A 26,619-nucleotide genomic window follows, 5' to 3' on the forward strand; every position below is an offset into this window, starting at 1 on the left:
CCCATGCACTGCTCCTGAGACCGTAATCGGTCCTTTTGTCTTGATTTCCACACAGTATTGCAAACTTTGCATTTTGGTAGATACATCCTAGACATGCAGTAATTGTTAAGTGCTGGCAGTCTAAGGCTTTTGAATCTTCTCTGATCTGTTGTGATGTTGCCAGGACAGGTGGACAGAGCATGCCCTGTGACTGGGCAATTATTTGAGTAGAGATAGAAGAGCTTTCTGTCTTTAAAAAGATCCTTCCAATTACTTTCACATTCATTTCTGAATTCTGTCATTAGATTGTCATAGTTTTGGATAAAAAGTTCTTCCTTTTAAAATACTCTAAGTGGGATATCTTGTCATGCCATATCAATTACTTACACCTTTTAGGGGATGAATTTTTCAGAGCCTTTTAAAACACGGCATTTAGATGTGAATGAGATTCCATAGTTGGACAGAGGAAACAAGAATTCTAAAATGTGGTCTAGTAAAAGGCAGCTTGATAGGAGAGACAGGAGGAAGCTTCAGTGTGGGGCACCTCAACTTTATCTGCGTTATAACATTTTGATAGTGGGTTGTCGGAAATAATTTCCTTGAAGGGCATTGTGTGAGTGTTAAGTGTGGAAACCCATCAGTGGGAAGTGGAGGACTGTCATGGTCATAAAATGAGGAAATGGCATCCTCCTATGTGTGTTTGAAAATGTCTTTTAATATTAAAGAAATCGGCACTTCCCTCGGTTGGAGTGCTTAGAAGTGCAAGACTCTTTGGGAGTGGTGAAGATAATCAACTTAAAGAAAATTTGGTGATGAAAATTTTCTGGAAAAATACTGGTCTGATATTACAGAGCTCTTCCAAACATTTTTGGTCATCCCTCCTAGTTAAAGTAAGATTTTTTCCAAGCAAACTCAACATGTTTTTATTTTACTTGGAAATTATATACATGTGCCCCCTTTACTAGTATTGTATTATAATATCCATCATACACAAAAATAGAAAATGGAAATGATGGATAAAATCAATACAAGTGTTCTCATCTTTTTTTTTCTGCACCCCAGGGTATCATTTTTGTACCCTCCTTTGAAGAATATTGGTATATTGGGAGCCCTATTATTTTGCTCTTTGATCTAATCAATTATGGTGATTACTCTTCTGGCACTTGTTGAAAGACCAGTTTAAAGATAATTAAGCCTGAATATATATGGAGAGTCTACATTTTTTTCAAACTCATTGGGGTCCAGGTCTTGAAAAATAACGATTTCAGATTTTGACTTATGTATGATTGGGGGTTCTTGCTTTTTAGAATGTTTTCGTCCTTTTGTGCAATGAAAGTTACAGAGCTCCAGAGGACAGGCGTAGCGTCTGCCTTGGACACCATGATATCCTCTTGTCTAGCAGAACCTGGCCCTTGGAAAATGTTCAAATATTTGTTGAAGGAAAGAAGAGGAGAAAGACAAGCTGCACTTTGAAATCCTTTTTATTTTCTCTGTGCCAGAAACCTGTAGTATTTATTGTCTGAGCTGGTAATGTTACCAGAAAAAATCGTTTGGCAGGTTTTCATTTTTTTTTTCTTCACCACTAAAACCAAGGTTGGTGATGACTGAAGTCCAGAAGACCTCAGTTTTTTAAGCCAAACTGTGAAATCTGGTACTTTCACATTTATATGGATTATACTCTCAGTTATTTTAAGTGTGATACATATTTATCATATGTATCATATATCATATATACTACACATCAGACATACCATGTATTTCACATGTATATCCTCTATACAAGTAACAGTATATTCTCTTATTGGTGCTTGGTTCCATCATACATGATGAAAAACTCATCCTTAGGCTTAAAACGTGATTACTTTGAAAGGAAGGTAAAGGTTAAGATAATGGAAGTACTGATCATTCTGAAATGTTAGATCCCCTGACTGACATTTAAAAAGATGTATCCATTTACTGACTCTTACTTCAGTGATTTTTGCACTTGAACTTACTTTTTAAAGACTTTTAGCTAACAGAGCAAACTGTTTGGGGCAATTTTTATAGATTCGGCCTGTAGGTTCCTTACAGATGTTGTAACCGTCATTGGTGGTATCTGGACAGCTGTTTTAGTTTGTTTGGTGTTTCAGCCCATTTGGCAGGAGTGTGTAGTCCTTCCCTTTCCATTCCATTCAACATGTTGGGTTCATTATCAGAGCTCTTGTCAGGGTTACTGGAGGTGGGAATTGGGTTGTGAATTTCCTCAGACATGAAAGAAAGTGTTCTGGTCAAGAATCAAAGATGTAGGTTCCTGTCCCAGCTCTCCTCTGAAACAGATGGGTGATCTAGGGTGTTTTAATTTCCAAACGTGGCATCCGAATCAGCTGCAGAGTTTTTGTAGACATATTGATTCCTGGGCCTTCCCTAACCTGAAATCAGAAAGTCTAGGGATGGAGCCTGGGCATTTTGATTTTAGACACAGCCCTCAGCTGATTTTGGGGGAGCCAGCCTTTTGCATTTGGAAACCCTGGTAGCCTAGCCTACCCATGACACAGCTTTCTCACCTGTGCATGAAGTTAATTATTATGCCTTCTTACGTCCCCACTGTGTATGTGAACATCAGCCATTGTGCTTTGCTGGACATAATGACATTGTATCCAGTTCCAGCAAATGCTAGGCTGTGAGCTCTATTAATTGAATGATTATAATGAAGATCAGTTTTTTCCTGGAGAAAAACTCTAGGATTTTTACTTTCTATCTCGTGAGAGAATTGCAGGGAAAATTGTCTTCTTTCTCCACCCCTGCAGAATTTTGTCATATCCTCTGAATCAAACAGAGATTGCCTAAACCTTCACAGTCAGATCTGCTCTGGTCCAAACTTGCATATAGGCTTACAAAAAAACTGCTTCCTTGCACCAAAAAAGAGGTAGCATATTCATGGTTTCATATTATTATTTTTTTGCTGCTAATTTGTGAATTTTGTTCCAATTTATCCGACCTATGTTCCAGTCATTATGCTAAACTTTTTACATCTATTACAAATTTTAATCCTCCTCACCGTGCTGAGAGGCAGAGGTACTAAACACTCTATGAATAAGGAAAACCAAAGCTCAAAGAGACTAACTTGGCCATAGTCACAGGTTAGTAAGTGGCAGAGCTGGACCCTGCCAGAGAAATTGAAGAGAGGAAATGCAGGGGGAAATTTATCAGCTCTTTCAGCCTAGAAACTAATCATTTCACCTGACAGCTAGATTCATGTCCTGGTTGACCAAGATACAGAGACCAAAGACTGACTGGTAAGGTTTAGTGAAGGGGCGTTTGCATCGCTATCAAAGGTAGGGATGGTCATGCAGATGTTTGAATGGCTAAGTATTGGATGCCATGGAATTTCTGATGTATTTAAACAGTTGATCAAGGCAGTGGAATTAACTATTTGAATTCAGGAATATACCGGATAGTTCAGGGCATGTGTCCACCTACTTACACCGTCACAGAGAAGGGGGAGGCTTTGAAGGCTTAAAGTGTAAATTCTGCCATCGAGATAGGAACTCAGGTCACATTCATGGCTACAGCCAGTGTGTTGGGCACTTTAAGTTAGCTGACGATAGCTTATTCAACCACTGCTGTGCATGTAGGAGAGGCTCAGAGAGGTTGAGTGGCTCGTTGAAGATCAGGTTGCTCAGCAGTAATGGAGCTCGACTTGTGTCCCCTTGATGGCCGTCCTTCTTGAGTCACCACTGAGCAGTTCCCAGTTCTCAGAGAAGTTGTATGTCTGGCTTCAGTGATTTGGGCAAGTGCCAGTAAAGGCATTTGCCTCCCGAAGTTGGCTTTCAAAGAGTGATTTCTTACAGTGAGGCATACACCTTCCCACGTGGAACTAGCTGAGAGTCAGATAATCTAGATAATTGACTTAATTTGGAGGTATCTCAGAAAAATTAGGTGACCCTGGCTTTAAACTCAGTGAGATTAGAAACCAGGTATTCCCTGCACCTGGCACAGAGGAAACACTCAATAACTATTTGTTGAATAAATGACCTTTACATAATCTGATTAAAAGGAATCAGACTGATGGAATTAGGATTACCTAATGCAGATGGAGCTTTCTGGGCCCTGGATGAGTTCAGTTAGCTTTTAAAGTTAAACACATTTGGACAACTCTTCTCGCTTATCATTAGTGGTTTAAACATCAGGTCCTCATTTTAAAAATAAGCTTTTGGCCACCGGTGATGTTCTCACATAAACCTCGACTTTGAGTCTAAAACGTTATTCTCAGTTGACCTGCTAGCATTTTGAAGTGTAGATTCTTCATTTTTGTCTGTAAGGTGATAATTGCAGATTCAGTTATTTCTAAGAGAAAGCGATATTTGAAAGACTGAGAGTAAAGCTGAAAATCTGAGAGTCATCTTTAACATGGAAATATCACGCAGGGAGTGTGTGCAGTGAAGTGGCTACATCTTCCTTTGCATGGTTTTCTTCCTTTCTTTTATTTTCTTGAGAAGATTTATTAAAATAATATCAATCAGCCGAGCTCTGTTAGATTTTCTTCAGTGGGGTTTTAATTTTTTTATATGCGTCTGCCATAGAAATCTGTATTTCTTTTCCTGATAGGACATTCCAGTCAATGTTTTCAACGATATTGTTGTTGACTTTAAAGTCTGAAGCCTCAGTGCGGTTGATACCTAGTAACTTTAATTTAAGATGTCTGAAGAATGCTTTACTGTTAATTGAAAGGATTTTTTCCCCCAGTATCACAGCCAATGGCTTGTCTTGAGCAGCTAATTAGTGCGATTATTCCACAGCTGCATTTGCTACAGCACAAAGGTTTGCTCCTGTTTTTTATCAAAAGGATCAGTCTCTCTGGGAATGTTTTAACCTGACAGGCTTTGAATAGTAAGACCGTCTATTATTTATTTATTTATTTTTAAATAGCCTTCTTCCCCTGGTTTGGAAAAGTACATGTGAGCTTTGAACACAGACTCAAAAGTGGAAAAATGCGTCTTATTTTGATGCTCTTTTAGTTGAACCTTACCAGGTGAATGGATTCTTTTTGAGTCATGGCTAGGTATTTTTCTTGTGTGAGTGAGTGCATGACATGAAAATAATAAGCAGGGTATTAATACTGTTCAGTCTGTGTGCATCTGTAGGAAACTATAGAGGAAAGAGAGTTAAAAGTTTTCTGGGATGCTGAAGACTTCCAGGAGAACCAGTGTGCTGGATACGAGTCACTACTCTCCCATCCTATTGTCAAAATCCTGCCCGTGATGGCCCAAGTCTCCTTTCTTCTAGCCAAATGGTGCCTTTGATCACTCAGGTCATTTCTTCACGCTTGTGAATTAGTTCATGTTCTTCATGTTCTGAAATTAGTGGCATATCTCCTCCCATTAAAAAAAATAATACAGCTTTATTATGACTTGGAGGGGGGAAAGCAAAGAAAAAGAGATTGATCTGTAATTCCACTACCACTCTGACTGTGATCATCTTTATACACACCCTGCTGGTCATACGTGTATTTGTACACACACACACACACACACTCTCTCTCTCTCTCTCTACTTATTCTAAATTAGAATGTAAATAACTTTTGAATCCTACTTTTTAATTTACTCTTACAACATGCATTTCTCACTTTGCTCCGTACTTGTGCATTTAAAAAAACAGGTAATATATGATCAAATCTATGTATCATAGTTGACTTTTTTAACCAACTTTATACTTAAATCTTTTGAATGGTTTTGTTTTTTCCCTAAGTTTATTGAGGCATAACTGACAAAAATTGTATTTATTTAATGTGTATAATGATACATCTATGAAATATGTAATGTGATGATTTGATACATGCATACATTGTGAAACACATCTATTGCTTCACAGTTACTATTTATTTTCTTCGTGGTGGGAGCACTTAGGATCTACTCTAAGCAAATTTCAAGTGTACAATACAATATTATTAATTATAGTTACCATGTTGTGCATTAGATCCTCAGAACTTGTGTTGTAACTGAAAGTTTGTATTCTTTGACCCATATCTCCACTTATAATTTACATATCATGCTCATACAAGGGAACAGATTTAGGTGGTTCAGAATATTTTGCAATTTATAAACAGCTTTGTAGTGCAGTTTTTCTGCGTTTTGAATTATTTTCAAAATCATCCATCAATGAAATTTCTGAATCAAATTGATAATACTGTTTTCTTAAGGGATTGTGATACCAACAGTGGCTCAGGGTAACTTTATCTTTGTACTTTTTCTTTTTTTAAATTGAACTATAGTCAGTTACAGTGTGTCACTTTCTGGTGTACAACATAATGTCCCAGTCACATTGCACTTTTTCTTACAGTGAGCATTTTTTTAAATTGAATCATACCTGGAATACTTTATTGCAACTGGCTTTTCTAAGTTTATTATATTATATAGTGTTATTCACAACAATAAGTATATCTCTATACCATTTTTAATGGCTAGATGGTATTAAGTTATATGAACCTATCACAGTTTATTGAACCAGTTTTCTGTGCTGAGTAATGAGTTATCTGCTAGTGTAATTTTTATTGTGTAGTTTTCTAGAACTCTGAGGGTGAAATGCAAACATTTCTTCATCCATTATGAGTGGAGATTTTTGTTTGTTTTTGTTTTTGATTTTTTTTTTACCTGCAGTTTGAAGGTTCCTATCTTTAAGGAGTTTATAAGGATGGTCAGTGATTTCAAGGCTTTATTTTGCCTTTTGTTAGAGGATAAAGATGAGACTGGGATTGATACTCAAAGAAGGAAGCTTAAAGGTGCAAATACTTCTCTTGAAGAATAACTTTGGAGTGAATATTTTCTCAAATATTACTCTTTTTCTGTTGCCAGTTGCTAACTAAGGTATTATATTCTTGGCCCTAAACAGTGATTTTTTTTTTAAGAAAAGTATATTACTGGAAACAATTAAATTTTCTGGATAATAACATTTGTTGAGGCACACTGCATGGCGATCATTGTATTAGGGGATTTGTGTGCATTATTTTCTTCCATTATTTTCTTTAATCCTCCCAAAATCCCTAAGAGATAGGGCTTTAGAGTATAAATGATACAACAGACATTTAAAAAACATCTCCTACTTTGATAAGTGGGTAGATTTAAAAAAAAACCTACTGTTATTTCTCTTTTCTGGATATGGTAACAAGGGCAGAGAAAGGTTTAATGGTTAATTTTAGAGGGCTGGCAAGATAAGCAATAAAAAACTGTATTTCGGAAAATCAGGAAGTCCTTTCTCTTTCGACTTACGAAAAGTGTTTAAGCGTTTTAAATAATTTTGGGTAGGGTCAGTATCAGCACCGTTAGAAACAGGCCTCATGGGGAACTCACCGAGCACGTGTAGGGCAGAGCAAGCCAAGAAGAATCAGAAGAAAAAACAGTACAAAGAAAACCAAGAAAAGAAGAATTGGGTTGTCAAACCAGCTTGCCTTCTGCCCTCTTTCCCAAAGGCTGAGGTCGAGTTCAGTGTTAACATTCGGGTCCAGATGCTTCTTTCATTAATGATTTTTACTTCCTGTATCATAGGAAAATGTCCCCATGATAAAGTTTACCTATTCTTTAAACCATTCTGTGCTAGTAAACATCTTAGATATCTCCAAGGAATTTAGATAGCATGTAGGAGTAGGTATTTGGTTAGATCCGGTTATAAAAAAGGAAATCAAGTGATGTATTTTTAACTGTGGAAATCTGGGTGCCATTAAGATGCCTTGCTTCTTGGCACTTCAGATGGTGGCACTATATTTGGTGGTGATGAGTAGTCTGCAGTATAAAATGTCAAAAAAAAAAAAGCCGCATGATAAAAATGCCTAGATGCAATCAAGCCGACTTATTTTAATTCAACTACTAATGACTTAAATCCTGTTAGCTCTTGATTTTCAATTAGGTGGAGTACTATTCCGTGATTTGATTATATTTGCACAGGCTCATTTCATAGTTTGGTGCAATTTAGGGTACCCCCAAATGCAAACGCAGGGTCTCATTAGAAAAGTAAATGTGTGTCTTTTGGTTTTCCCACAGCAGTTCCGAGGAGCATCCCGGGGCCTCCAAGCCTCCGATAAGCTCCTCCAGTATGACATCACGTATCTTGCTACGCCAGCAACTCATGCGTGAGCAGATGCAGGAGCAGGAACGCAGGGAGCAGCAGCAGAAGCTGCAGGCGGCCCAGTTCATGCAACAGAGAGTGCCCGTGAACCAGACACCAGCCATAAACGTCAGTGTGCCCACCACCCTTCCCTCTGCCACCCAGGTGCCGATGGAAGTCCTTAAGGTACGTGAGTGTCACCTTGTTGGTTGGGCCAAGCCTTCTTCAACATTCTCCATTTTCTAGGTGTTTTATTTATCTCAGTGTGTATTTGGTTATATTGGAACCATCGAATCATATTTGTATGTCAGCTCTACTGATTTCTACACGACTTTGTATTTTCAAAGAAGGATGTTAACTAACTGTAGATTTAGTAGTAACCCTCACTAAATGATGTTCCAGGAGAAATTACAAGTTAGGATAGGTGTTTGTTATAATGATATCTTTCTTCCTTTGGGAAAGTTTCCTAATGTACAAATTATCTGAAATGAGCCTCTTCTAATAATTTGTATGTAATTGTTTTCTCCTAAATACATTGCATGGCCATTCTTTAGTTTCCTTCTGTCCTTTGTAAGTAAACTTGGCTGTAGAATTTGAATCTTTTTAGAAAGTCTTTTCAGATATAAAACTGTAGCAGAGCTTTCTACGCTTTAGTAACCAGACTGTGTAATCCTTTAACTGATATGAGTTGTCTGTTTTGGGTCTCTTTGATTTCTTGCTAGAGTAGAAACTGCAGGAGCTTGTTAGCATCATTCTATCAGGGACATATAGCTTCCTAATTACTGAAGAAAATTGTAACAAGTCTAAGAATAGAATTCCGTCTCACACACGTATCCTCCACATCACATTGGGAGGTACTCCTTGTTTAAAGATAAACATTACAACTCTTAAATGTGACTGATGCAAGTGAAGTTAAAAGAAAAGTAAGGGGACCTCCTTACTTCTTAATTTCTTTTATATCCATTCACCTGATTGATTCATCCTGAAGAGTCCCAAGTGTTACTCTTCATTAAACAAGGTGAACTGTACCCACTGGTAATTCCTTGTTGGTCTTTGCATTCATTCCTGTGCTCAGAAAGTACATCTCCCACTATTTCAAGTTTACTATTAAAACGCATAGACGGAATGACATTTTATACTTGGGAAGCAATCTGTGATCCTTTCCAGGAAGAAGGAAGGGGATTCTTCAAAAACAAAAGTTTAAGTCAGTTGTTTTCTTATTTGCAAAGACTCTTAAAATGTAGTGGTGAACTTGTGAAACTCTTTCATAGAGAAACCAATTATTCTGCTAGGGCGAAAAAGATCCAAATGGTTTAGTGTAAAATGTTACTCTACTGTGATTGAAGTTCTGGATATTGCCACAATTAATGGCTGTTTTTTGCCCCCCACCTTCCCCCAAGTAAAGGCAAGGTTTTCTCTTGGAAATAGATTCTACATGAAATCTTTCTGTTCTGCTTGAGTGCAAACTGACAGTCACTAGGTGTCTATAGATGTAAGATTTATTTAAGATTTAAGTTGTCTCGTGCTCATAAGAATCATAATTGTTTTTGTCTATACCACAGATTATTTAAAGCTGTATGAATTAAATAATAATGTGGAGAAATATGTCTTTTTTTTTCTTTAAGTCTTTTTTTAATCTGAAGGGCATATTTTAGAAGAGATGACATGGATTTGTGTTAGTAGTGGTTTATGTCCAATTTGAAGGTAATGCTTGATATTACATTAAAGTGTATTAGTTGAAATCTATATTCCTATTAAGGCAGTTATATCCGATAGGGGAGAAATTACCCAAATATGTTGAAACATCATTTCCATATCATCTTAAAGATGGACATCATTTTTAAATGTTTTTATTACTTAAAGTATGTAATTTTGAAATGATTAAAATTAAAATCTATACTAAATTGTTTGAATAATATACCCGTCTTTCCTTATATGTTGCCATGTTCTGGTAACACCTGGTGTAGCTGCAGCCCTCAATTCAGTTAGGCCGGAAATATGTCCAAAGTTAAAACACGAATAAATTAGCAGAACTGGAAGACCTAATCTAAATAAAAATGAACAAATGGTAAATTTATATTTAATACTGAATTAGTTTATCTCTGTGTAACTTGTGCATTTTTATATTTCAGTTATATAAAGTAGCGAAGTGTGTCGTAAAAATGAAAAGAAAGAATTGTAGGCATAGCAATGTGGATAGGTTTGATAGCTATTTAGACAGATTTTAGTGTCCTTAAGTGGAGGACCAAATAAAAATAAATGATTTCATGTAAGATGACATTCTACGAGATTCATATTACATTTTAAAGGAGAGTATTATATAAATGATCAGTTCAAATACTTAATGACTTGGTACTTTATAAAAATAGTTTACGTATTTTTGAAAGTTTTATGTATGAAAATATGAAATATTTATTATGAAAAGAGAGAAATATGATAATTTTCTTGTTTTCTCTTTTTTAGTTTTTAAATCCTAAGCATAGTATTATGAAGTACATTGTTAATAGAAAAACAGTTAATTTGCTTAATCTTGGACCATTTTTCTATGAATATACATTTCCATGAAATTAGTAACACTGAGTGTATGAATTTATGGATAACAATACAGATTATATTGAATAAGTATTTTTTCTAATAGTACAGCCAGAGTAGATTTTTCATTTAATTTTTAAAGATGTAAATTGCTAAAACAGAACATATCTGCTTCTCAGTGGAGGTAGATGTATATGGTCTGACATGCTAACATGTGCTGAAGAATTCTAGGTAAATCTCTCCAACTCCCACTGGTTTGCCAAAATTTGATAGGAAATCACACACACAGACTCACAGTACCTACATTTTACTGTCACTGGGTTGAATGACTGATTTTGAAAAGCTAAATAGTGTTTTCTGATTAATACCCTTTCTTTCACAGAGCTATGCTTAAAATATGAAGCTTTAAAAAGTATGTTTTAAATTGTTGATAGCTTCCAGGAAGTAAGGAGCAGTCTTTGGAATTCACAGGGATTGGAAACTTGTATTACTTATTCTTCACATGGTCATCGTTCAGTCTGTAAATTCATGATGTTTTGGAGGATTAGCCGCTGGTTTTTATATTGATTTGATTAATTTACGGTTTTATTTCTGTTACTGACTTTCATGTTGGATGACGTGGCATTAGTCTTATTGCTTTGTATTTACATGTTAGAGATCTCCTCTAGGTTTCTTAAGAGCAGCCCTATTCAATTGGGTATTGTAATTTAAGGATACTTCTTTGTCATAAATAACCAGTGCTTTTGAGTGCCTAATGCATTTTTCACAATAGTGAACACCTTCTGTGTTTCAAACTGCGAATTAACAAAGTATGTCATTAAGAACCATTAGTGGAAGCAGTTTCTTCCACAGGTGGGTTTTATTGACATGCATGCCTGAGGTTTGAGATTTGATCTCGCTTCTTTCAAACAAAAGTGGGGGAACCAGGCACAGACCTTGTGGACACATGTCAGGTCTCATGGCTATAGAAGCGTCACATACCATCCACTGCATCCTCGTCCATATATCCATCAAGCATGCATTTTCATTATCTCATCTCTCTAACTCTGACTGATGAGGGAAACACCTGGTTACTCTGATCGTAGACTGGCGAGTTCATCAGAATTCCTCTCCCTAACTCTCACATAATATGAACTCTGACAGTCTATAGCTTGAAAACATTAGTGTATAGTTTGAAAACATTTCTCTGTTTAGAAATTTATAGGAAATTCTCAAGGATTTCCCTTTCTACCTTCCTCTCTCCCTTCCTTCTTTTGCCTTGGAATTTAAAACTTTAAAGGGAAGGTGTCCTCTCTGGAATAAATTGTATATTGAGTTTTTTTCTTCTTGGGAGAAAGGTTATATGAATTTAAAAGAAAAAAATGTATTTTTGACAACTTTAGGATATTTTATCTTAAGTAGTTTGAAGGAATTATTTTTTAATTTTCCCCCCTTTCCAAGTCATCTCATGTAATTTAAGCAGTTGGGCAGATTGCTGCAGAATGAGAAATGATACTTGCTGTTCATCAAATACCAGAAGACACTTTGCCAGTGCCCTTTGCATTGTAAACTGAATTTACATTGGCATTTATTTGGTGTATGTCTCATTGTGCAGCGTCCTGTTTCGATAGAGATTCTGGCAAGTCAGGCTGGATAGATGCCCTTCTTCCTTGTCACCCTGTTCGACAACCGACGTTCTGTGATTTCGCTGATGAGGGAAAGGCTGGATAACTGAATTGCTGGCCTTTTCTGTGTAATTTATGCAATTGACCTGGTGTTGAATCTTGAAGGTGTGGCTTATTCTTTAGGCATGACACGGAAACAGGAAAAATTGTGTGTGGAGTTACAAGTGGGCTGGTTGCTTACAGATTAGCAGAAGGGATTGCTCCTGTACCCCACTATACGTTTGATTTTGTTGCCGATTTATTTAGCCAGGAACACAGAACTTTATTAGCATCACATTGGCCAAAAGAAGCGGGAACAGATGCAGTCTGTATCTGATTGGCTTGACTCAGTCCCCTTAGGAAATCTTGCTAGAGGTGCTGTCCCCATAAAAAAGGACATCCGAGAATTCTTATGATACTGTAGTCCATGGGCCATCATATATTTTTTCCAGTCCATGTGACTAACCACAAACACTCTGTGAGCTTTTGTTTTTGAATCAAACCTATTGTCTGCAAGATCACGTCTTCTCCCGGGACAAAGGGACTTGGTTTCCAGGTTCTGCAGACATCTCTTCATCCTCCTAGAAACCACTTTTCCATATGGGGTCTTTGAATCTCTTGGTTGTATCACTTTGATGTGTTCAGTGTCACATGTAAGGTAATTTTCTTTCCCATTAAAACTCACTGATAATTAAAAATTATAGACAGTTCTTGTAAACATGAAACAGGTTTAAACAGCTTGGAAGGAGACACCAGCAGACACTCTCCATTCCTCCCTCCCCCTCCTCCCTCTCTTGAGCTCCTAGGAGGGCAGCTGCTCTTAGCATTTGAGAGGGCAGCCCTCCTGGCTTCTGCTGCTTTCCAGCCATTAACTTTTGTGGGAGTGAAGTCTAAAGAAATACATTTGTCAGTTTTGATCAAGTGGATGTAAACCCTCTTTCTCTTTGTTCACCTTTGTAAATGGAACAAAAGAAAGAAAGAGTTTCTTCTCCTTCTGGGTTGTCTGTATTTTTGAGAATATTGCATCAAACTCCTGTCCTGAGGCAGAATGGGAACCTCTTACCCTGTGTATTGAAAACACTTAGGTCATCCTGGTGATACAAGTGTGTGCCAGCTTCCCTGGGCCTTGATCTGTGGCCTGTTTGTTTCCCTTGCAAATAGGAATGTGTACCTTGTGGGTAAGGGGTGAGTTGCCTCAGGGCTGGCAAAAGAAAGTGCTCCACAGGGTTGTTGTACATAGGTGAAATCTGACTTAACCCAGGCTCAGTGGGGCGAGCATCTCAGGACATGTGCATGGATTAATTTTAGACGTCGTATTCTGCCTGCACCGCGTTTAGGGGCTAGGAACGCGTAATGAAATGCTGGCTGAAGAAAGTCATCTTTGCTTAGATTTTTGGCCTGGTCCACTTGGAAGGGCAGCTCTGTGGGGAGCAGCTGTCTAAAACAAAATAGTCAACCTGGATACAGCTAAGCCTAGGAATTAATTCCACTTTTCCGGAAACATGGAAACATCAGCTGTAATCCCATGTTCACTTGGTAATTTTGGCCCACAAGATGGAAATGAATTCTCCCACTGTGAGACATGGCCATTTTTTATGCGGCCAAAGGGTACCACAGAGTCTCGATGGTGTGATCTCCTCAGGTTGTGGATTGAGTCAGCCGTGCTCAGTGGATACCTGAACCATGCAGGTTTGGGAAGGTCACCTTCTCTTAAGGGACGAGGATCTTTATTATCTTCTCAATGAGCTGCTTCGACATCATTGAAGTCACTTTGTGGACTTGCATGAGGGCCACTTGCTCAGCTCCTCTTTCTCTGCTGTTACAAAGAGTCGTACTGATAGGAGCAGTTTCCTCTCATGTACACAATTCTCCTAATTCCATAACTGGAGGGCAGGGTGGCACCTTAAGGAGAATATTGAGGTCTAGGATCTGGGAGTGAGGGCTGAAAACTGGAGCGAGCCTCTTTTTTATCTGGCTTTGAATAATCATTTCTTTTCAGTGTGCTGAGATCTGTAGAGCCTCCATCCTTGGCAGGGGTAATACTGTCCCCTGGCAGAGCAAAAAATCGGCTCTTGGAGGACAACAAAGTCTGAGATGTTATAATGGTCTGTGGCCCTCTAAAGGGCCATAGTACATAAGCAGAGATACAGTATACGTACCTGTTAAAAATACTATGGTAATCTCTAGGTCCATCTGTGTTGCTGCTAATGGCATTATTTCATTCTTTTTTATGCTTGAGTAATATTCCATTGTATATATACCACATCTTTTTTATCCATTCATCTGTCGATGGACATTTAGGTTGCTTCCATGTCTCAGCTATTGTAAACAGTTCAGCATCTTTCTTAACTCCTCTCTTTGTGTTTTGTTTAGAGAATGCTTAGAGAGACTCTGACAGATGTGACACCTGCCTTCCAGCTAGTCTCCATCTCCCCAGGATAGCTGTTAGAATAGCAGTCATGGTTAGCATGCCCAGCACTGGGTAGTTATTATTAGTGTCCCCATTTCACAGATGTGGGAACTGAGGTGAAGGGATCAAATAGCTCATCCAAAGTTGCTGAAGCAAGTGGTACAGTCAGGATTTGAACCCACTCAGTTGGACTGCATGACCCAAATTTCTTGATAGCCTAGGACCTGTAATAAATGTTTATTACAGAGCTTAAGGCCATAGCTTAAAATTTTTATAGGAGCTAGTGGTGTAAATGTGGTACTATGGAAGAAAGGCACATGGCTACAGAGACATTAATTACTGGCTGAATTAGGTGTTTGGCTGAACCCTTCATACCCTTTGTCTCATTTATCCCTCAAACAATCCTGTGGGATAAGTAAGATAAATCCCTCCCTTGACATGGGGAAGTGGAGGCATGGAGAGATTGTCCCTGAAGTCACACAGTTAGGCTCCTCAGCCTACCTTATCTACCTAGGACCACATACCCGGCTTCCTCTATATTTTCTACAGCTCAGGGACAGACTGTAAACATTTCTAAAGAATCACCGGTAACAGACTACGTTAGAACAAAGGGGGAGGTCCAAGAGAAACTGCAGAGGAGTCTCATAGGTTTAATGGAAGGACACATGAGCTTAAGCATTTGGAATTAGTAAGGGGCCATCCATACTGAATAATAAATGTATCCCTGAGTCTCCACAATACGCCAAATGAAAGACCTGGATACGTTCTTACTGTATGAAAATACCGCCTAGCCACACTGACCACTGTGGTAATTCACGGTTTGGTTATAGTCATCATTATTGGTCAGAAAGCTCTACAGTGAAAGTTTCTGTAACAACATCCAAAAATCCTGACCCAAGACGACTTATGTTCTAAAAGTCCTGTTGGACCAGACTTCACAATTCGTAAGCTTTATAGTTCTATACATATTAATAATATATTTGTAGTATAAATGAATTTTGAGATGCTCGATTTGATAGACTCACACATGTCTTTTAACATGAATTTTCTCCTGAAATTATGGTTGCATTTAGAATTTTTCTTCCCCTGCCCCTCTACAGTATTATATAGCTCTTACTGTATTTTAGGACGTGAAACTGAAACTTCAGTTCTGGTTGTTTTTCCACTTGCTTTTAGATGACAATGTCAGCTATAATAAGTCTTATGTTACCGTAATCTTATGTTACACGAGTCTTCTTCACAAATGTTACCTGCGTTATCCCAACAATTGAAAGAAGGACTTAGGTTTGAAAGATACCTTCTATAGGTATGTTCCTGAACAATAGAGACTGTGGACATGTGCAAGCAAAATCTAATTTTAACATTGCCCTACTAAAATAAGTGGGTGGGATCTGTGTCTAAAAATATGTAAATGAGTATGGTGGCTTTGCACAAGGTTAGAGCTGCAGTCAGTACAAGAATATTGGATCCTGCCCTGAATATGTCTCTTTTTATTGACTTCTTTGAGCATTAGCCTAAACTTTAAGGAAAATTTAGCTTCCAATAATACACTAGTCTTTCAGGCCTTGTTTATAAAGTTTAGATGTTTTTGCCTATTAGTATAAAGCTTTGCAAAAAAAATGATATGAATCAAACTTGGAGTATATGAAACAGATAAAATAGGAGGCTGTTAAAATGGAGAATGGTCCTAGAAAAATGAATTATTTTAATCAGTGTTTTAAAAACTAGCTAATGTTCTAGAAGAGGGTCTAGCTGAATCTACATCAGGCTGTTCTTACTGATTACCGCTGGAATGGGTTTTGGGGTTGGAGATGGTGGTGGTTATATATTTTCTAACCAGGAGAGCATGTGCTTACATTCTTAATGTAATTAAAGTGAATATCTCTTAAAACATATGACTTAGGAGTCTTAGCAAAGTTCTTTTCACCTATAACTCTTTTGAGCAGCACAGTTCTCCTGTCAGGTGAGTTTACTTTCTTAAAGGAAGGATGGCAAGGTGTAAGGGTCCTGAAAATTAAAAATGAATAAAAGGATTTGAATCACCAGTTTATGAATAATTTTAAAAAGTAGTTAAGAGGCCCAACATGAAAAGCAAAATTCAGATTTCTACTACCTTATCACCAGGCATAGCTTTGTCATAATCTCCTCTGTTGGCCCTGAGTTTTGTATAATTAAAATTTAGGAGCTAGAAATTTTGTTGAGACTTAATTAGAAGCGACAAACCAGAGACATTCCTGCTGGTTAGGAAAGGCTTAAGAAATTCTTATTGGCTAAATTACAAATATGTAACATTTTTTCTGAACACTGCATGGTAGTTCAGACTGCCTAAAGGTGACAAGATTAGCTCTGTTTTTCTAGTGAAGTAGTAAAAATTAGATTAATAAGTACCAGGCAAAGAACCTTTTCTTTTTTTCGAAAGGAATCTTACCTTGAGTCCTTCTGGCTGTGGAGATCGGTGCCTTAATTAGCCACATGTTCTTTTTACCTCCTGGGAAATAAGTCCGGGATAAAATTGGGGATCAAGACGTAGGCGCACATTGACTTAGCACACGCCGCTAAGTAATTCATCAAGGAATGTTGGTAATTAGTCCTGCCTCTTTCAACTCTTGGCTTATTTCATAAAACCGGTTGATTTAAAATAATGCCTGCTGATTTATTACCAACACGTTTCACGACTGAGACTTGGCCCTTGAACAAAAGCAATATTGTGCAGGGATGGAAACGCGCCCTCTTGTTTTTGTGTTTTTACAAATTCTGAAGGGCATCTGTAGTCCCCTGTTAACTTTGTTGCATTTTCTTTTGCCCCATTCAGCATTTTCCTGGGCTTTCTTTTGTCTCCTGGTGAAGAGAAAGGGGGAGCAAATTAGAAAAAAAAAAAATTCCAGGCTCTTGGAGGTTTTGGATGTGATGTGCTTGTCAAAGTGTATTGACTCAGTGTGATTTGATGGAATTTAATTTGAATCCTTCGCCTGGTAAGACAGGCTGTCGTAATGGCCTTTGGTCCTCCTGCATTGTTAAGTGTTTGGTGATATTTATGACAGCCAGGTTAATCTTAAAAGATTGAATTTATGAGAAGTACAGAACCTTATGACTTCAGTCTGGTAGCCTTGGTATCCAAACACGGCTCTAAGTTATTCTTTAAACGCCAAATTCCCCTTAATGCCAACTGGTGTGCTTCTTTCTGCTTTGAGATGCGACCCTAATCAGCATCCTTGCTGAAAAATCTGGGATTAGATTGGAGGACTCAAAATTGGAGCATATGAAGCAGATAAAGTAGTCTCCAGTACTTAACTGGGGAACCTTAGGCATGTTTCCTGTTCTTTCTGGGTCTCAGTGACCCCATCTGTGAAATGGAGGTAACAGTGGCCTAGAGAATTTTTGTGAGGGTTAAATTAGATAATTTACCTAAAGCAGTGCTCTCTAACAGAAATAAAATGTGAGCCACACAGATGAACTTAAACTTTCTAGTAGTCACATTAAAAACATTAAAAAGAAACAGGTGAAGTCAACTTTAATAATATGGTTTATTTAATTCAGTATATCTAAAAGGTTACTATTTCACCATATAATCAATATAAAAGTTACTAAGATTTTTTACATTCTCTTTTTTCTGTGTTAAGTCTTCATGTTGAGTCTTTCACACTAGGTCCTCAAAATCAGATATGTGTTATACACTTACACGAGCATTGCAGTTTGGATGCTGAATTTTCATTAAATTACTCGATCTGTATTTAGATTTTGTGAGATTTATAGTCAGAAAAGTGGATTTATATCTACTTACCAAGTTGCTTCAAATGAATTTAAAAGATTTCCAGTAACTAAGTTGAGTACAAGTCTTTACATTTACGTTTAAATGAAATAAAAAATGTATTTTCTCAGTCACACTGGCCGGGTTTCCAGTGCTCAGTAGCACACGTGGCCTATGGCCTCTGTATTAGCACAGATCTGAAGCATTTAGCACAGTGCTGAGTAGATGGAAAGTACCCGGCAAAGGATTCTGCTTTATTGTTGTTGATAATGAATAAAATAATAATTCCTAATTATTAATCACTAAATATAGTAATTATGATTATCATCTCCAAGTTGCCATCTTCATTTGCCACCATTTATACCTGCCCAAAACATTTGCTGTCCCGCTGCCTTCCTCCCCACCAAAGGAGACCAAAAAAGTTAGTCCTTTTTTTCTCACAACCCTTTGTAGCCCAGGTTAGGTGACGTACCTTATGTGTGGTCGATAGTTCCTGTCCAAGCACCCTTTCCCAGGCGAGCACAGCAGAGTCACCCTTGGTAATGTGGCATTTGGACCCGTCTCTGCCAACAGCCTTCCATTCAGGCTTGAGCAGTGACAGCTCTTAACTCGTTGGTCACACGTCTTACTCATCCTTCCAATCCAGCTTTTTCTCAAACCTACACGTACCACACTTACATGGCACCTGCTCTGCGTGGTAAAGGTGTCTAAAGCCTTAGGAACATGGAAGCACCCCGTAAATGTTCATGATGCAAAAAAGACATGGAAGGAAAAGGAGACCCGTTAATCCTAGTTCTTCTTTAAATATATTTAATTGTAGCTGAATAAACATATAAGTTATTAAAAAACTACTTTGGGGAAGGAGTTGTATATATGATTTTTATTCATGCTAATGTTGCTAAGGCAATTTCTTTTCTCAGTTAACCTGCAGTGCATTTTTAGGAATTTTTCAGCACAGCTGATAACTCCATGAAACAGTTTTTCCTCCTTATATACCAGGCACCTAGATTTTCTCTTTGCTAGTTTATGACCATTTATTAAACAGGAGATAATACACCTAAAATGATCATTTTAATTTTATTGGGTACCTGATCATTCCTAATGCAAACAACGAGTTGATGATACTGGAATTAGCAAACTTTGTTAGAGGGATTTAATGTGTTCTTCATATAAATACTAAGAGTGTGTGAAGTTACATTGTTGTTCAGTTTAGCAAGAAAACCAAGGGAGCAAAAATATTAACCATGCCATGAGTTCCAGAAAGAAAAACATTTCTATTGTCAGGTTTTTTGATTTCCCGAGTTTGGAACTACCTATTTTCTCAATGTTTATTACTTATTTTATTATCATCTTAAAAATAATGTAAGTTAATAAACATGCATGCTGTTGTAAAGTTGATTTCAATTTTCCCAGTAGCTCTCCAAACTTGTATTAAAATCATATACCTAAAGAGGTTTTTCAACTCATTAATTGGCATAATATTGATAGAGTTCATAATGCAGTGTTAAGAGTATGGGACATTGTGCACATTTTTACTGACGCTTAGGACCACTGGTATCTCATAGATGGGAAAAAAACCTGAACATTCTGGAAGGACATTTAATTTTGATGTGAAGTCCTCATTCAGTTTGACACGAAGCGAAGGTGTATAGAACTTAACTCCAAACGGTGTTTCTGGGACAGTTTTCTGTAACTCAGTGGTTCTCAAAATGTGGTCTGGGGCCTGCAGCCCCCACGTGACCTGGGAGCTGTTTAGAAACACAGGTTCCCTGGGTCCGCCTGGGAGCTATTGAGCCAGAAACCCCAGGGGTGGGGCCCATTAATCTGAAAGATTCTAATGCAGACTCATGTTTGAGAATCGCTGTTGTAGAAACCTGGAAGTTAATTTGTAAGAAACATAAGAAAAATTGAGAAATACTTGTGTAAATAAAGTCAACCTCTTAGATGGAAAGTATACATATCAAGAGTTATGGAAAGTCTCCAACAGTGGTACAATTGGTAGGTACTTTGCGAAGGAAGGGAAGAGGAAGACAAGCAAAGAAAATGTTACTTTCAGGTAAAATTGATCAGTGGAAGTTGCAAAATATCCAGTAGCTCCTTAGAGTCTTTGTACACAGGGCAAATCCCATATACTCATGAAAGGTTGTTAACAATAGGTTAATCCTGCCAATTCTTGGGGACATGAGTTGGGGTAAAACGATAATAAGAAACTTTGAAGTTATGCGGTGGTTCCCACTTTAAGCTACAGAAACTATTGTGCCTATGTAGGAACTCGGGGGGATCAATGAATCCATTAGTCCACCAACATTTATAAATTAAATACATACCTCCCTTATGTATCCATCTCTTTTTCAAATAAGTGTTAATACTGCTTTAGTGAACAAAGTACAGATTGATAGCAAGGGCATAGCTTTCATTTTCTTCCTTATTTTTACACATTGTCTTAATCAACAAAAACTAAAAGCACAACTCCTAATCGAATGTGGCCTGGGAATGTTTGACTTTTAAAAAAGGTGAAGAGGTACTTCTTTTTAGGAAACTTAAAAAAAAAAACTCTCAAGTGTTCTTTAAATTCCACTTTTGGACCCTTCTTTCCTTTTTGTAGGTGGGATTTAGTTAATGGTAACACAGAATGGCCTTTTCAGGGTCCTAGGGACCCAATCATTTATCATTTCACGGACAGCAGGCCCTCGATAGCCAGTCTCTGTCATCAAAGGTCTTTACTGATGTGGCCGTAGTCTTGGCTTGGCCTTTTACACTGGAGCATTGACATCAACAGAAAGTGTTTTTCTTTCTTTTTCTTTTTCAGTGTTAGTTGTCTGCTGGAAGGCAGTATATTCAGTGCATGCGGCCATCTTGCCTCAGGGTTGGACTAAAACAAGTGTTCATTTTTGGAAGTGCCAAGGGAAAGACCAATTCTTTCTGTTGCTGGCATCCTTAATTTGCACACCCAGCATGCAGACCCATGTCCAGCTTTAGAAGAGGCATGACTCACATAGGAGCCATGAAGTGCCCTTTGCTTCCACCAGAAGACATTTAATCTTCCTACCTCACTCCTAGGAAGAGGGGAAAATCAGAAATAACCCAAAGATGCCCTTATGAACTGCACTGATCATGAACCTTGTTGCCTAGACTCACTTTGCTTTTCTGTTAGGGTTTCCATTTTTCACTGAAAATTCATTCAAAGAACTCTTGCCCCAAGACGTTTGATCTTGTACTATACCTGCCCTGTGGCTGAAGCGTCCTTGTTTAAGGGTGTGGGCTTGGTGTGAGAGGGTCAGTCCCCAAATCCTTTCTGAACCTCAGTTCCCTTGTCTGCATGACAAGGATAATAGAAGTCCCCTAGCTTATAGGGCTACTGTGAGAAATAAGGGAAGTGATCCTTGCAAAGCACTTAGCACTGTGTCTGGCACAATACTTATTAATGTTGATCACTGTCATCAGTGTTTCAGCCAGAGACACACACCAAGCACACAGTGATTCAACCACATAATGGGTTCTTGAGAAGTGATCAGAGGGTTAATGTTTGGGCAAAAGGTGAGGAAGAGTTGATTCCACATAGGATCTGGAATTAATTTCTCTAGAAACATATGAGATATGTAAAGATTCTTTTAACCAGTAACAGTTGAGTTACATTTCAGCAGCAAAAGGAATTTTTATTCTTAAAAATCACCTGACTATTCAGGCTCCCTTAACAGTAATTTTTTTCCCCCTCAGGGGAAGTGGGATGCTTGGCCACAAATTTTTGACTTCTCCCCAAATTATACCCACTACTTAAAATTGTTAGAAGTTGTTTTGGTGATTGACAGCCAAATTAGGCAACAGTTAAATCCTTACTTAAAGAGAATTCTGGGGAATTGGTTAAAATTGGGGCTAAATTTTCAAGAAAAATTAATAGATGTCAGAAGCTGTCATAGTGCTCTGATTCTGAAATTAAAATTTCATTTATATGCCAAGAAATCAACAGTTTTGATTCTGGAACTCTGGTTCAAGGTAAGTGATCATATATGGCTTTATTAACTGTTCACTTTGCAAGCATTATTATTTTTAGGCAAGTAGAGATTCAAAATACATTTAATCACAGCCTCTCATCTGCGAGCCCCAGGGCCCACTTTGTAGAGCCAGTCAACTGATGGGAACCTTTATCTGTGCTGAGAAAGTTTTCTTCGCTAACCAAGTTGCACAGTTATTTTTATGCAGTCTGCAAGTGTTTTGATTCCTATGCTCTGGGATCCCTTGACTTCTTCCTTACATGATCTGCCCACTTTTTTTTTCCTGGTCTAAGATCCTGCTGCTCCACCCCTATTACTTGTAATTTATATAGTTTTAATCTTTTCTTTTTATTTTTTTACCTTTCAGAAACATATCACCTTGAGTGTTCTGTACTCAATAGTACCTACTTGCTGACCTCTATTTTTGCTACTAAACCATTTATCTTACTTCCATGATATGTACTATCTTGAGATAAGACCAAAGGCCATTCCTTCAACCTATCTTGCAATGTTCACTACAGCCCTGAAATCAAACATACATGCGTAGTACCTGTGCCCATGCATGGACCAGGAGTTTGACCTTGGAGAAGTTGCCTTCCTGGGCCTCCATCTCCCCAGCCAACCACCTGGTCTCAGACTTCGCTCCTAATTGCCGTTCAGTGAACTGCCTCCACTTTTTCCTTGAGAGGTGACCACCTACAAGTCACTGATACTGCATTCATGATAAGATGAAGATGACAAAGTACTTAAAAAGCCCTTGAAAGAAACACTAGATTTGCTTTAAATATTAAATACACAGAATAGTTGTCATGATAAAGAAACTCCAGTGTACAGAATGCTTAGAGTTCCACGGTAGTTTCAGTGACCTGTTTCTCCTTGAAGGTGGCAAAAGGTGGGTTGGAAAAGCCTCTTTTATTGTTATTTAGTTCTGTTATTTGTCTTTGTGTGTTTTGATAATAATAATAATAATAAAATAAAAATAAAAATAAAATAATAATAATAATAATAAAATAAAAATAAAAAAATATTGGCTATCACTTAACTGCATCTTAGGGACTTTCCTGAAGGCTTTTTAAGCAAAGACTGAGCTCAGACTTATTAGAAATAGAAGGTGAGGGAGCTGACCAGACTGCCCTGAGTTTATTTATACGCACATCTTAAAATCCATATTACATACTGAATTCTCAGGTTTACTAAATCTGTAAGATGAAAATTCATTCCTGACATGATTTGTGGTTGCAGAATGTTCGCTAGCTTTTATGTTCTCTTCTTTATTAAACAGAAAACAAGTTTGGGCTCAGGATGTTTGTTTATGATTGGTCAGTGAGTATGGGGAGCAGGAGCACGTGGCTCACTTCTGTGTGTTTTTTGTTAATTCTTCTGTAGTTTAATACTCATTTTAACTTTCTTGAGAGAGAGAGAAATGACTAATTTTCTCTCAAAGACTTTCCCTTTTTTTTTCTCTTGAAGAATACCTTTATAGATGTTAATCTCCTTCCCTGCTTTGCTTTCTGTATCCCTTTCTCCCTCCCTCCCTCCCTTCCTCCCTCTTTCCTTAAATGCACAAATCTGGAATTACACAGCTTGCCTTGAATCCCAGCTCTGTCGCTAGGTAATCTGGGGCAGGTAATTTAGTCTGTAGACAAGTCCTTAGTTTCCTCATCTGTAAAATGGGTGTCGTATCAGGACATCCTATTCTGTTGCAGTGTGTTTTCTTTAGTGGGAATCCCTCCAGTGTTACTGGTAAAGAAAGAACTCATGCTGGGGTAACATGAATTCCTTTTGTTCCTTTTCCACAGTGTGTAAATGTTTGAAGGAGTCCAAGGCAAGCTTTATGATATTTAAAGCGAAAGCCTTAGCCTTAGATGAAGACTTTACAGTAAGCCGAATGTCTCTGCAGGTTTAGTGAAATCTAGGCGGCAAGAACTGCTTGCCTGTCTTGGTGGTGTGCTCTCTAGAGATTTGCGTGCAGAGGAAAAGCTGCAGAGACATTTCTCTCTGTATTAACACAGTGGACTCACAGAGTCCTAGGTCCAGGATCAGATTTTAATTTTTAAAGAAATAATCTACACAAGAAGCACTTACCCACCAAGATCTACCTTCTGAAGGGGAGGAAGCTGGAGGCTCAGGGTTTAAAACCATCTGTGAAGCTGGTTGCAAACGCCAGTAGAAATTTAACCAGCTGGCGCTGAATTAGGGTTTACTGACTGTTGTTACTCATGCTCTGCTTACAAAGGTCCAGAGGTTTTGAGGGGTCGCCCCTCACCTTCCCTGTTCCTCCATGCCCTCTTGTTCAGAGTGGGTGATTTTGCAGAACGTGACACTTCTCAGGACGGTATAGACAGGGTTAGAGCAGACACACCTGAATCAATTTCAGAGGCGTGATCATTTCGTGAGTTAACGTGTGCGGAGTACCCTGCGCAGCTCGGGAGGGGTGGCCTTGCGCGGAGTCTGGCAGGAGAGGATGGAAAGCGCTGCGCAGTGTTAGCACGTGCCCCTCCGCCTTCTCGCACCGCACCTCCTCCGGCGGTGACGGCGGCCCTCCTGCCTCGTGGGGGGTGCTGCGCGCGCGCGGAAGGACTGCACTTCTGCCTCAGAAGGTGAGGACGGTCCCCCCCGCGTGGTTAGTGTCGAGTGGAACCTTGAGGAACAAGTAGGGTCATTCCAGAAGGACGAGGATAAGGGAGCATAGGGAGCGGAAGAAGCCAAGGGCACATGCTCTAGATTTTGGTGGGAGGCAGTAGATGGCGACATGGAGAGAGTGTTGGGAGGCGAAGACGGACGGGTGAGCGGGGGGGGGGGGGGGGGGGGCAGGTGATACAAGGCTGGGATGTGACCCCAGGAGGTCTTGGAGCCGATGTCGCGGGTGCTGGGCAGCCGCTGAGGGCGCGTATTTGTGTTTGTTTCCATGTGTTTTTCATTTATTTACATTTTCGAGAAGGAGAGGGATGGTCAAGTGGATGCCTCTGGTTGCTGGTGGAGGTGGGAGGTGAGTTTTAGAGGAATACGGTTGGAGGTGGGGAAGCTCTCAAAATAATTGGGAAAATGAATTATGAAAGCACTGACTCTAGAAGTCTTAGGAGACATAAGAGGAAAGCATTAGTGAAAAAAATTAAGGGATAAAGTGGATGGAAATGTAGTAGATAAAAAGAAGAAGGAAGAATACGTGATACTATATACATTTTACATAGAAGGAAACTGAACATAGAAATGAAGATATTGGTCTAAAGGAGGGCTGGCCAGCAGTGTCCACAGGCCAGGTTCTGCCTTCTGCATGTTCTGTAAAGTTTCATGAGAACACAGCCATGCTCGCTCACTTCCTTGTGGTCTATAGCTGCTTTTGCACTACAGTGGAGGGTTGAGTAGCACAACAGAGAAGTCATGGCCCGTAAAGCTGAAAATACTTACTCTCTGGGTCTTTACAGGAAGAATTCGCTGGCTGCTAGTCTCTGCACATGGTCCATAAGTTCTAGACCTAGGATTTAAATCTTTGAGAGTCGGGATTGTGTCTCTTTTGTTCACCTCTGATCCTGAACATTTTACATTGTGTCCCATACGTAGTAAGCCTTCATAAATAAACTCCTCCTGAGTGAATGAATGAGTCAGTGAATAAACACATTAGCAAAGTCAGACCTGGTTGATTTGCAGCTTGTGCTATTCACAATTATTCTGTACTAATTCCTGTATCCTCAGTATCTTATGTCTAAGATTTCGAGCAGGAGTTCATATATAAAACAAATATTTTATTGAGTGTCAACAATGTAGAAGGCATTGTTCTTGATGTGAGGATTTTTTTATGCTCTTGTGAAACTCACTGCTCATAGAGGAGACAAATGTTAATCAGATCATTACAGAAGTGATGTGCAGTTGCAGGTGTCCACAGGTACCAGGCAAGAAAAGGGCACAGTGCTATGGGAACTGGTAATGGAAAGATTTGGTGTAGAGTCAGAGAAGTCTTTCCTGTAGTCACCTGTCCTATGGTCTGAAGAGTGAATAGACTTCAGCTTGGCAGAGGGAACTTCCTGTGCAAAGGCCCTGTGGCAGCAGAGGGAAGACACAGAACAAAGAGAAGGCTGGCCATACTGGGAGTGAGACTGGAGAAATGGGCAAAGGTCTTGTGGTCCGAATACAGGAATCCATCAAGCCTGAACTTGAGCTATGCATTTGGGGCTCAGTAGTATAGTATTTTAATCCAGAGAGAGTATGAAGTCAGCAGAGAGGGTGTTGTGAGAGATGATG

At 38.7% G+C, this 26,619-nt stretch overlaps 1 protein-coding gene across 18 annotated transcripts in view; it reads left to right on the top strand.

The window, feature by feature from the left end:
- MITF (melanocyte inducing transcription factor) overlaps positions 1 to 26,619 on the top strand; it is a 311,298-nt gene that overhangs the window by 221,006 nt on the left and 63,673 nt on the right. For 15 of the 18 annotated variants that reach the window (XM_072941684.1, XM_072941685.1, XM_006196482.3 and 12 more), the window contains one exon: positions 7,992 to 8,241. In XM_072941684.1, the coding sequence (XP_072797785.1) occupies positions 8,044 to 8,241 (198 nt within the window). In that variant the 5' untranslated portion in view covers positions 7,992 to 8,043. The remainder of the gene's footprint in view (positions 1 to 7,991; positions 8,242 to 26,619) is intronic. The other 3 variants (XM_031686313.2, XM_031686314.2, XM_072941682.1) reach the window with 1 other exon arrangement.

Source organism: Vicugna pacos, chromosome 17, assembly GCF_048564905.1.
Source record: "Vicugna pacos chromosome 17, VicPac4, whole genome shotgun sequence".
NCBI lineage: Eukaryota > Metazoa > Chordata > Mammalia > Artiodactyla > Camelidae > Vicugna > Vicugna pacos.